At 47.1% G+C, this 12,294-nt stretch overlaps 3 protein-coding genes across 3 annotated transcripts; 1 reads left to right on the forward strand and 2 right to left on the reverse strand.

The window, feature by feature from the left end:
* Positions 1 to 921: 921 nt before the first annotated feature.
* Positions 922 to 2,052, reverse strand: FOXG_05689 (uncharacterized protein; the record flags this gene model as incomplete). Its single annotated transcript, XM_018384098.1, has 1 exon — positions 922 to 2,052. The coding sequence occupies one exon, from the start codon at positions 2,050 to 2,052 to the stop codon at positions 922 to 924; it is 1,131 nt and encodes a 376-aa protein (XP_018241137.1).
* Positions 2,053 to 3,679: 1,627 nt separating this feature from the next.
* On the forward strand, positions 3,680 to 3,944 carry FOXG_05690 (uncharacterized protein; the record flags this gene model as incomplete). The annotated part of the gene is made up of 2 exons (XM_018384099.1): positions 3,680 to 3,731; positions 3,781 to 3,944. The coding sequence occupies 2 exons, from the start codon at positions 3,680 to 3,682 to the stop codon at positions 3,942 to 3,944; spliced, it is 216 nt and encodes a 71-aa protein (XP_018241138.1).
* Positions 3,945 to 4,412: 468 nt separating this feature from the next.
* FOXG_19101 (uncharacterized protein) lies at positions 4,413 to 4,999 on the reverse strand (the record flags this gene model as incomplete). Its single annotated transcript, XM_018399289.1, has 2 exons — positions 4,620 to 4,999; positions 4,413 to 4,566 (listed from the first exon to the last, which is right to left on the reverse strand). The coding sequence occupies exons 1-2, from the start codon at positions 4,991 to 4,993 to the stop codon at positions 4,413 to 4,415; spliced, it is 528 nt and encodes a 175-aa protein (XP_018241139.1). The 5' UTR covers positions 4,994 to 4,999.
* Positions 5,000 to 12,294: the final 7,295 nt, after the last annotated feature.

Here is a 12,294-nt window from a genome sequence, read left to right on the forward strand (position 1 = left end):
ACGAATCGCCTCTTATGTATAGCGTTGCTCCAGGACTCACAAGATGCTCCGACGCATGAGCAGATCCATCAGAAGGATTTAGGGTTTGGGGACATCCCCTTGGAACCCCGGGATCTTAAAGGATTGTATCACGATGGGCCGAGGATCTGTGCTCGTACCGATCGTAGTGACTATCGCAACGTATACAATGCCAAAGAAGCACCTGCATCCTTGGCTACACTGAGCCTCCGGAGACTGGAGAATTTGTAGGATCTCATGGGACGACAGTCGGCGCCCGCCATACCAAGACGGAGGATTGGAGTCGTGATTGGAGCATTAGTATCAGTAACGTACTTCAATGTTGTTTTGACTTGCTTAATATCTGGTTGAACAAGCTTCAAGACATCGCATCAGATTTGGTCATCCGAAAGGTCCATCACTCGGCCGAGACGCAACACCAATAACACCAAGCCTCACCAGCACCAAGATAAGAGCAGAGGTGCAGCGTAAGCCCGCACAACGCGATGGGATTATCTAAACTGGAACCAATCGAATGTGAGATATTAATACAGCTGCTTATACACATAAGTTATATAGGACTTGGGTTTGCAATTGGTTGCCAGCGATTACAGAATAGACTTAATTGGCACTCTCTCATCAGACAATCGCTGTCATACTCATTAAGTGTCTGTGTATAGTTTTCCTGTGCCGTTGCATATTGTTTCTCCTTGTGAACCTTTTTTGACATACAGAACAAGAAAACCTCCTTCTGGGATATTTGGCGTTAGTTCTCGTAATATGATCGGATTGTCATTTGACGTACGGCTCTGGCCCTGCAGTGAATGGCGTCGAGGGACCTCGGGGCCCTGAGTTTAAAGCCACTCCAAGGGTATTTACTACCAAGAGGCAAAATTTCACAAATTCTCTGTCAGGAATTACTTCCTAAGTCCAGGTGTCAGTTGCGCTGCACTCATCATCGATTTTGCGTTTCTGTACCTTGCCGACCAGGATCATATACTCTTGGACATCTTCGGGCGTCTGCAGGTAACCGAGCTGGATGAATGTATCGACAATAGAGAGAATGCCCAATGAGAATGGGTCTTGAAAAGATTCATCTTGTCGCATACGTTGTGTGCATGACTTGACATCATCACTCTGGGGCCTTGCCTGCTTCAGAGCAGACGAAGGTGAATACTGGTGCTTTGCTGTTACCCAAAGCCCGGAAAGGACCTGGAACAGGTCTCCGCACTGTTCGAGAAATAGCGTTAAGTTAGTGACAAGGGCCGATCCGTGTGGGCCTAACGGAGCTGAAGTCTGGGGCGTCGCAAGCGGGATCTCCCCACTAAAGGCGTAGCAGCCCTTTTGCGGTGCGTCATATGTATGTCTGGAAAATGGGAGACTGAGCATGTTGTGTGTCGCACCACTGTACTCTAAAGAATATTCCACGACGTCTTCATCTTGCATTGGTCGAAGTTCGAATGGTCCATTTCGGTGGATGAAGTGAAGAAGGTCGCTGTAATCTGCCGTCACAGGATCAAAGAAATTAGAAGTTGGGGATGGGTTCGCTAGTTCCGGGAATAACGCCCGAATTAGCTTGGAGAATGCTTGCCGATGATCATGCTTGCTGATGGTATTTCCCCATTGATCAATGCAAAGTTGAGTATCACTGATCGCCGAATTTTGTCTGCTTCGTAGTTGGCATGAAACCACGTGCGACAAACAGTAGAGGGCAAGAACGTCCCCTAAAGAGCTTGAGGGTTGGCCAATAAGAGTGTTTCGAAGCGACAAAACAGCCGCCTGGAAGAACAATACAGGGTTGATGAAAGAGTCAAGGGTATTGTCGATACCTCTAAGACCCAATTTGGGAACCAGCTCCAACATGCGATTTCGGACACTTTCGAGACTGAACCAAATAGCGTCAAGGTATTTCCACGTTCGTCCTGCGTGGGTGAAAGAATCAGTGGCTCGGTTTTGGGTAGTGGCTTGTTTCGCTGTCCTAAGGTAGATAAGCCCGGCGAGGAACCCGTCAGCTGCCGAAAGTGTCTGCAGAGAAACATCTGGGTTCTCCGACATCATAGCCATCAAATACTCAGATGGCAAAAAGAACGTATAAAGAGAAAAAATAAACAAATTATGCGTTAGGGTATGGGCAGTGCAAGATGTGAGTGCAGGATCAAATTGCTTAATGCTGGGTAATATCTTTTTTTATGAAGAGGGTTAGGAACGGTGGAATAGTGATTTTTGGCGATAACCCTCTGATGTGGGCTTCTTATAATAAACGGTGAGAACTTTCTGAAGATATAAAGGTAGCTATGCAAGAAGGGCATTAAGTGAGGCGGCCAGTCCAGACTGCTGGGACGGACTCTACCCGTCACGATGATGATGGAATATGTGGGGCGGGAGTGACGGAACGACACTTCATTAGTTAGTTGACTTACGTTGGTGTTAGGTGCATATCATAAGCAGCTCAACTATGGATAACTCGGGGTGCAATGAATCGGGAGTGAAATGGACCGGGCGTGAGGCATGTCCTGGTCGCCTGGTTCTTGGCAGGCCGCCCACGATGCCCAACGAACTGAGGTGCAAGCTGGCCGGCACCGGCTTGCTCCAGCTTGCTCAGGGACCCCACTCACCTTACTTCCTTAAGCACCCGTAACAAGATGTACGGTCAGACGATAACGCGATAACGCGATGGCGGGACTTGGATCTTCTATGGACCTGTCGCTTTCCTTTTAAACTAATATAGCATCCCAGGATCTTGATATTCTTACTGGGACCGGGAGCGTACTCGCAACCCTGCAAGCCCAAGGTTATGGCATTGTTAGTTCATGGCAGCCATCTTTCCTGAGAAAATAAAACTTAACAGAATAAAAACCATCGATTGAGCATTTCTCTTCCTTTACAGCCTCTGGCGCGTCGTGTAAGTATTCAACAGTAGAAATCCGATTCGACGCAATGTAAGATTGAAGACTCATTAGATGGGTTGTACACCCTGTCGTATCGCCAAGTTCGTCTGGATCAAAAATAGTTCTGTAGCCAGTATGACATTACGACCCTGTCGGCCGAGATAAGTTTCGGCGCCGACTGGAAGACCGGCCGATAATGACGTGGTCTCACTTAGTTGAAAGTTATCTCATCCTTGGAAAACTCAACCTGTTGTTCCTGGACGGTGAGTGTCATGTGTCAGTGCACATTTCATGTGGCCTATCTCGATCAGCATGTCGGGATTAGGTTACGTGTGTCCGTTGCATGGTCGGCATAGCACTAGACTTCCCTGTGTGCCCCCCGAGCTTAGGTGCAAAACACCACAGGACGAGCCAATAGAGTCTCTGCAAGTGCTGGGGTTCTACCCAACTGTCGGTCAGGGTCGTCAGTCTTGAATGACCATGGCTTTTCATCTCTGCGCTTATTGGCAGACAAAAAAGTCTCTTTAAGCCAGCGCGCAGCTGCTTGACAGGGCAGCACACCCATCTGGTAATCCTGGTAAGTTGGCCTGGATGTCTGGAGCTGGGAGCCGTCAAGCTCCCACTTGCTCCGAGTAAGTGAGCACTCAAGGAGCTGTCCGGAGCAATGGCAAGACCCTTGCGGAGCGCAGCTGATAGAGTATAAATTATTTAGTCACAACCGGCGAAGAAAGCGAGATGTTGAGGGCAAAAAGTATTATTTTACTCCTTGTATAAGTGGTTGATCAGAGCCAGTCATGCCGACACCAGACCAACAGATGAAGCAACGACAAGAAAAGAAGTCTCGAGGTAAGGCATTACTTGACATTTACCTCAAAACTTAACTTACCAGTCATAGATTCGGTCATGCTCCAAATTTGGCTGAAAGAACCGGAAGATGTCGTCTCTGCGACTGATACATGGTCCAGTCAACGAGCCCTTGCCAAACCGAGACGCCATCTCGACTTCACCCAACCCTGCCGACCGAAGAATAAAGACACAGACACAGCAACGGCTGCCTAGAGCTAAAAGGATGGTCCAATGTCGAAGGAAGCAGCTCGTCAATTGAGGACCCAGCCGGCTTGCTTGAAAGTCGTGATAACAACACTCTTGGGCTGGCTTGCGAAATGGAGATGTTTGAGCTGCTTTGCATCTCAATATAATATTATTTTTCATCTGACCATCTACCTCTCTCTGCTATACAGGTCTGTGTTTAAATATTGTTCGAAGATTTAGGTGTCGTAGACGTTGACAAGTGAAGCTATTCCTATGTAATGTCATCAATTGAGTATTTATCTATCCATAAATTTTGCCAGTTCACCCCAAGATACACCAACGCTACGCTAACTTTATAATGATAAGAGAAATGAATAAAGAAACAAATTTACAATCATCTTGCTGAGTTGTTATGTCGCACCCTGTCTTCGCTCTTCGCTTTTCCCCATCTACCTGTTGAGTTTGTCATTCACCCTCCAGGCTCTCACGTCGATCTCAGAACGGCGTCTCGCCAGACCCTCTCGACCTTGGATCCTCTGTTGCTTTTGGTCGATCACTTGTAGCCTTCTTGTGGCAGACTTTACGATGCCGCTTCATATTGAACGAGCGTTTGCTGGTGTAGGCGCGACACTCCGGACACAAAGCCCGCCTGCCAACCCGTATCAAAACATGACTTGAGTACCGTACTTCTAGTTGACATACCTAGTACCCTGATTATGAGCTGCTAGAGCCTCGCCTGCGGGTGAATTTTCGAGCCTTAAGTCGACAGTTACAGGCGTTGTTGCTGAGACAGAGCGATGCTGGTCGGTGTCTTCAATGGGTGATTGACGGGGTTGAGGCTGTGACGAGATACCAGAGTCTGTGGTAGATGGATAAGAGGCACATGTACCAAATGGCGTTAAAAGGTCTTTCTGGGTAACAGTAGCTGACTGATAAGAAATCTCCCATATATATATGTCCACATTATGAAGATGCGTAGGCTCTGCTTTGTTGTTGGACGCCAAGCTACTTCCCACTGTTGCAGCATGATGATAGCCACTAGCAAACGAGCCTGAGTAAGAAAGCATGCCTTGCATATTGGCGGTAATAGGAGAGAAGACTTAAGGAAAAATAAAACTTCTTGGAAGTCCCAACATGATGGCGGCCAAGTGTGTTTATGTATTTATTTTAGTGATTGCTGTCGTTGCTGTCCACCGATCGTTATATGGTAGGAAGGACGGCAAAGTATGGTCAGTGGTTGAGGGAGACATGACGATGGGACCGTCTGACCGGAGGGTACCTCCACAACGCCAAGCCGTCAGACCCACTGTGTCTGTGTCGATCCCGTCCGTCAGTCCCAGCCAAGGCAGCGAGGGCTCAACTTGAGATCGAGCATGATCTCATTAGTACCATAGGGTATATAGAGGTCGTTCTGGAAGCTACAGTCTGTCAGCTTTGATCCGGCAATCATATTGGGTTGGTATGCTCACGCCCACTCGCAGGTGAACGTATCGAGTAAATAAGAGCATGGTTTATGCTTAGCATTCAATCTTATTGGTTCTTACAGCCAAGTCCTTTTTCTTTTTTACTCCGTCTAGCTTCAGTCAATTGCTGAACAAAGCTTGTTAATTTTGCGGGCCGCGGCTCAACCGACCCGAATTTGACTGCGCTTTTTTTGTACCTGATGAGGAATATAAGTTGTCTGGGACTCGAAGGTTGAACAGCCTGGAGCGAGTTACTAGTTAGACGGTCTACTGAGTGACAGAATAATATTCTTCGAAAATCCCGTACCATTGTTCAAATTCCCTAACTACATTCATGTTGTGCAGTTGGACATAGCATGGCTGCTTGCCTCCTGTAGAAGGACTTCAGGTGGTGGTTTGCTTGCTCCCCATAGAAGGGTAGTGGGAAGGGTTGCTTCCCATGGAGAGGCACCTTAACAAGTAGGCAGGGCCAGGTTGCTTATTAGGTGGATCACTGTGCATGAATAGCGCTAGGCTCTAGCTTCCGACTTGATAAACGAACGTTACTCTGTAGTATCCAGATCCCCGACTAGCCTCACCACCAGGCCCAGCCCGTTCAGCATCCCCACGTGAGCCAACCCTCATCGATCTTGGTACATAAACCTTTCTGTTGGTGTTTAGACTTGAACCTCTGCGCTCAAAAGCCATTCCACCAATTGAGTACCTATTCTTTACATCTATTTACATGTTTCGCTGGCCCTTCTAATAAATACATTCTAATATGAACTAATCTCGAAAAAGAATAGAGATAAAAGGAAATGGTTATACGTTTCCCCTTCGCCGTACCGAGTTCTTCTGCTGCATCTTGCCTGTCGCCAATTTCCTTGCCGTTGCGCCCGTACGTCTGTCGACCGCTTCTCTGCCCGAGGCACCATTCATCATCGCAAAAAGTCGAAGTTTCTCCATCGTACGTTTCTATGTGCCCTTAATTGTTGTTTCGTCTTTTTCCGTGCCGCATCTCCCGGTGTCGGTTCAAGTTGTATTTACGATTGGTGGTATAAATGTGACAATCAGGGCACGAGAAAGGTCCGCTACCGCATCGTCTGGTACAAGTCAGAAACAATCTTTCGTGAAGCGGCGACGCAGTTCACGTACCGAGGTTCCTGAACTTGGGTTGATGTGATGTCCTGGTTGGGTGAGGTTTGGAGCCCAGCGTCCATAGTTATGGGTTCTGTTGGTGATGCAAAGCCACACTGGCTCAAGGTGTCTTGATTGGAGAATGCCTGAGTCTGCAGGGGATGAGGCAAAGATCCAGAGTCAGAACCAGATAGACAATAGTCGCATAGGCAAAAACATAGGCTAAGCGTCGGTAAATGGCCAATGGCGCTTGCCATAACTGACTGAAATGACTGTTGCCACAAGTCTCTATTGACGTCGTGAAGACGCTGAGGCTCTGTGCCGTTGAATGCAAGATGGGGTCCTGCAGTTACAGCACAACGACGGTGGTCGCCATCAGAAAAGTTGGAAACAGAAGATTCTCCCTGCATTTTAATGTCAATAATTAAGGTGAGCCTGGGAGCAAGAGTGAAACCTAACCCGCGTTAAGAGTGCCCAGACGTCTGTATTTATTTTCACTTCTTAAGTGTTACTATTTCTCTATTTTGCAAAATGGCCGAGAGATTAAGAGGTTTGGGCGAGGAAACAAGGGGTTTGGAGGAGAGAACAAGGGGTTTGGGTGAGAGAATAAGAGGTTAGGCGAGAAAACAAGAGGTCAGCCTTTCTGGGAAGTGCACGTTAACTGCACCGCGGTGGATCATGTCCTACCTTGAATCTTGGCCAATGGAATCATTTTCCAAGCAGGCTCAATGTGCAACGACGTGTCGTCAGATTGAGGTTCTATCAGGATTGGTGCTGTAAAAGCTCAGATTACCCCAAGTACCTTTATGAAAGAGGAAGCACTAAAGAGATCATTCAGTGTTGGAATGGCCCGGATATTTGAACTGGATGTAAATTCTTTTTTTGTGAGATCACCTGTATTAATGCCAATATTCTTCAATACTGGGTATCTGAACCATCTTGAGATCAGCGGCTTTCCTGGTTGCATCTACCCCAAGCCCTCTCGTTGATTAGATTCACTAAGTGTACGTCCGTCGTTTCGTTTTCACAGATTTGAAAGGCAAGTTTCCATGTTACACGCTTAATTATTGGTATACTGGCGCTTAAGACCCAGCAGACATTACCTAGCAAGAGAGTACCGAACAGCTTGAACAAAAAGTTCGGTTAGAACACCTTGGTAGCAGCAGTAGCAGTATTTAATGGTGAAACTGGTGAATACCCCCCAAAGACACTACCTGATAATTGAAAACTTCTGTCATATAAACTGTTGGCATTATTAAACAGGATTTTCCCCATCTCACGTGGCTGTTGATGGCTGCAATACTTGTAATAGAGACAGCTTCAAAATGCTTCCGCCACGAGTGGTATCCCAGTGGAAGAAAGGTCAATTGAACATTGATCAAAATTTAATTTGTATGCGTGAGTTTGATTCATAGCTCCTAACTTCTCACACAGAGCAAGGTAAACCCGAGCGCATTTCGGTGCGAGTCTGCAGCCAGCAAACTTTACTTAGAAAGCGGCGCCTTCTCTCATAGACTCCTGTGCAGTTACAGGTAAGAAACCTTTTAGAGAAGTGTTTATGTATCCGCAACGGTATGTGAACTCGATAGCGGTAGGAAATCTAGCAAGACTAAGGGTGGTAGAAGATGGTTCGTCGTCGCTCGTCTCTGCATTGCCTTCGAGGGGCGATGTTCATGCTGAGATTGGAGAAGAATCGTTTATTATGGCGAGCTTAGTGAGGTTGTCGATCGAGGGTCAGCAGCGTGGAAATTGCGAAAGAGGATTCGAGCTCCTTGTGTGCCTGTTCGTTGGGCTTTTGAACGCAGGTCGTTGAACTGCCTGTCACAAGCATGTTCAGCAAAGGCAGAGCCCCTAGGCCTGAATGCTGGAGCCCGGATAATGTTCAGGGGATTTTTTCGGGTACACAGCAATGAGAATGTCGCTGGGAAACTGATCATCTACCGTATCTTGGTGCGTTCATTTGTCGCCAGGCAAGGCATGATGCAGGAAGCAAACTCCTGCTCGTTCGTATTTTTAATATCCTCCGTGAATGTTGTCAATTGCAGCTACGAGAGAGTTTGGGGGAATATTGAAGAAATGTTCAAAGAGTATCTCTTCGGGTAAACGCCAGTACTTCTCCCGAGCCTGATTTCTCTTGCCCCAGAAACCAGGCCGTGCGGCTGATACGCTGCTGTCGCGGGCTGTAACCCTCAACGACTCTACTCGAATGCGAGAGGAGCCTAGATTGATGCCGTGATTTTTGACTCTCCCTTGACTCGGGCTCAGACACGTTGAGTTGCAACGACCTTGCTGAGCGGCTGTCTATACCAGATTGGGAGGAGATAGAATCTCTAGAATCTCCTTCCAATCTGGTATAGACACCAGAGTGTTGCGATGTTTCACCTTACGCAAGACTCCCATCCCCATTTTACAGGTCTTTGGTTCTCTGTTCTGTGAGCAGTGTAAACGCCCAACACGCGGGGACCTGCGCTCAGCTATGGGCTAGAATGCCTTGCTAAGCGCTGGCTTCGAGCAATTGGCTTACTCGGTGCATTGCTCAGTTGCCACGTCATTGCTCATGACCTAACAGTTCTTTTGCCCTGTACCCATTTAGCTCTTAAGCATGGTTCTTGAGCATTGTAAATGAGCAACTCCCGATGATGTTGAGCAAACCACGAGTCAGTCCGAGTCTTTCGCTGGTGACAGAATGTATCTGGACAGGGGTAATCAATCTTGACTCTTCGCATGCTCAAAACTCTTTGAAGTTTGCTCGTGAGCATGAGGGAGCGCGGCGAGGTGTTGGATTGACGGCCATGTAATTGATGTCGTAGAAATGAGCAACTCGCTGAAGCTCATATAAGAATCCCATGAACGTCAGCAGAATGAAGCTTCTTCTTCATCAACAACTTAGAAACTCGGACATAGAAGCTCACCAGAAGGCGAAGTATCGTCACCCAGTAGTGAACCGACCCCTCGTCCACGATGCCTCAAGAAACGACTCAAAATGAAAAGATCGGTTCAAAGCAACCTCATCAGCGCGAAGGTAAGCACCCACGGCAGGTCAGGCGTGCGTTACTTACTGTTGCAAAGCGATATCTCCAGCCATGCAGAACTGGTTGAACCAGTCAAAACAAGCGGAGCCATGGTCGCATGTGCAGGCGCAGACACAGCCGACAAGGACTCGAGCGGCTGAACCGCCCACGCTATGACGAAGAAAAGGCGTTGCAAGGGCTACAAAAAGACTGTTTGGGGTAGATTACTCCTTACCAACTGGCCAGTTGTTGTTTGGATCAATCGACAGGAGCACAGATTGACATGGTCTGCGTGCTGGGCCCCAACAAGGCTCCGTAGTTGATCTCTATTTTAAATACACCAGATTTCCCAGTTCATCGCCCGAAGCCTTGTTTGCTCTTCATCTCCTAAACGTCAACCCACCAGTTAATGCCTTCATGCTCGCTCTTCCGAGTTCCTTGGTCGCTATATGCCCGCTCCCGTAAGCATATTTGGTCTCGCCAATTGAGTTTCATCCTTCGCCATTCCATGCCCATTACTCCCTTAGTATCACGTCGCTATCTCCATGATTCCACCGTCCTGGAGCCATGTTTTCTTCTTCGCTTGTTAATACTTCTTCTCTCGTGGACGAGTGTGCGATGCTTTGTGGCGTTGTGTTTCGCGCAGTCAGGACCTGGGTGCAGTCTGCTAGAACCACCAGTACCTTACTTCTCGCGAGGTTTAGGCCAATCGATTTTCCCCTTCTCGCTCTCGCAAGAGCTTCGATCCCAGTTACAGAACTCTTGGCACGCTGTCTTATAGCTGAAGAGTAGCTGCCCGACCAGTCTTCGTCAGATCCACGACGACTTACCAAGACGGAAATCCGGTAATACCAACTCTCAGCAACCAAAGACCTACGCAGGTATAGCACCGATGTCGTATGCGAAACTACAGTAACGTAGTATAGGGAGGAGATTTGACAAGTGAGGAAGTAGGCCGTGTTGCGTCAAAGTTCCGATGAGACTCTTGTCGTAACTGCACGAGAGTTGAAGATACCATGAATCGCTTTACAGAAAGCAGTCGTTCATCTTTTAGCTCGAAAAAGGGATCAGTTACTTTGAAAAAGAGCAGTAGGGTGTCTTCCGAAATCATATTATTGCTATTTTAGAGTCATGCTCTGATATATTATTAGTATTTAAGTACTTAACTCTTATCCATATTGTACTTGAACATTGCCGGCTCTTCCACCGTAGCCAATTCAACTTTAAATTTAACCATCACAAGTCTTAAGCTGTCCAATAGTAGTTTCCTCGTACTGTGCTGTGCCCTCTATTTTCACTTTTTCTCGGTTTGTTTGTCAAGCCAATTGTTGAAGCTTCAGCCAGTCACTGTCCTTCCACCGCAATGTCAATTTAAACGCCTGTGGTCTTTCTTCTTCGCGACACCACTTTTGACTTTATTTCGGCATGCTTTCTGGTGTCGTTTCACGTTGTTAGAACGATTGCTGGTATAAGAGCGGCACTCGGGGCATAAGAAGCTTCTACCAGCTTCGGATTAGAAACTGACAGGGAAATAGCGTTTTGAAGACGCACCTTGGGTTGCTGTCGCGGTCCTTTGAGATGTCTTGGTCTGGAGACCTTAAAGGTGACAAGACAGAGGTTTCTCCTTCTGATACTGACGCGGAGCCATAGCCATGCAGGTTTGTGTGTTCATCCGGCGATTCAGTAATACCAGTCGCCTGCTGGGCCCTCGACTGTGAAGAAGGGATAGATTGAGATGGAGAGCTTGAATGAGAGAAATTAATGGTCGTCGACGAGTGATGGATTTGGACGGCAGTAGCTGATTGAAACGATAACTCCCATAGCCGTATATTCACATTGTGAAGATGCATGGGCTCTGTCTTATTCAACATTGTCAAGCTTGGATCGGCCGGTAAGGCACTATGATCCCCACTAGCATGTGAACTGGACTTAGGGTGCATATCTTGCATGTGTGTTCTAATAGTAGGCAATAGACATTCAATATAATCCTTAGAAAAAACCAAAATGCTTTGGAAACACAAAGCAACAGTGTCCAGGAATATATATATATATGTATAATTAATTCTATTGTCTCTCCGTCCCTCTGCTCTTCTCCTAGCATACTTCTGCGGTAAGAATCTTCCCTTGTTGACATGCTCATCAAGATCATCCTGGTTAACCCCCGTCCGTGCATGAAGCTCAGCCTGCAGCGTACATGGTACAGGGGTTGGAAATGTAGGTAGCATGCATTATCATTATAGATCACTACGAGCCGGTACCCCTAATTAGAGGGACTTACAGCTAAGTGGCAAGTACAGTACGCTAAGAGATACCTACCTCAAGACCCTACGACAGATCAGGATATCTTACAACGTGGGAATAGCCACTTTTTAGTGTCTCAGAAATTCTATGTCTCAGAAATTCTATGTCTCAGAAATTCTATGTCTCAGAAATTCTATGTCTCAGAAATTCTATGTCTCAGAAATTCTGTATCTCAGAAATTCAGTACCGACCTGTGTGCAGTACAGATCATAATAGTACATTTCCACCCCCTACAGCCTGTATGCTCCCCCCATGATAATTAGTGAAGACATCAAGCATGTCTTGCAGACTACTCAATAAAGCGTGGTCCAGCATCTTAGGTGGACTTGGCTTGGTAGTTGGGTGGTCTTTTCAGGAACATGCTCCTGACACTGCCATGATGCAAACAGTGGAGGCTCAGCGGGCGTTGTAGACGTCGCAAATTGGCGACCCTTTCCTGTAGAATTCGAAATTCCAACGCAATTGAGGCGTTAGGATAACATCACG

The sequence above is a fragment of the Fusarium oxysporum genome, chromosome 2, assembly GCF_000149955.1.
Source record: "Fusarium oxysporum f. sp. lycopersici 4287 chromosome 2, whole genome shotgun sequence".
NCBI lineage: Eukaryota > Fungi > Ascomycota > Sordariomycetes > Hypocreales > Nectriaceae > Fusarium > Fusarium oxysporum.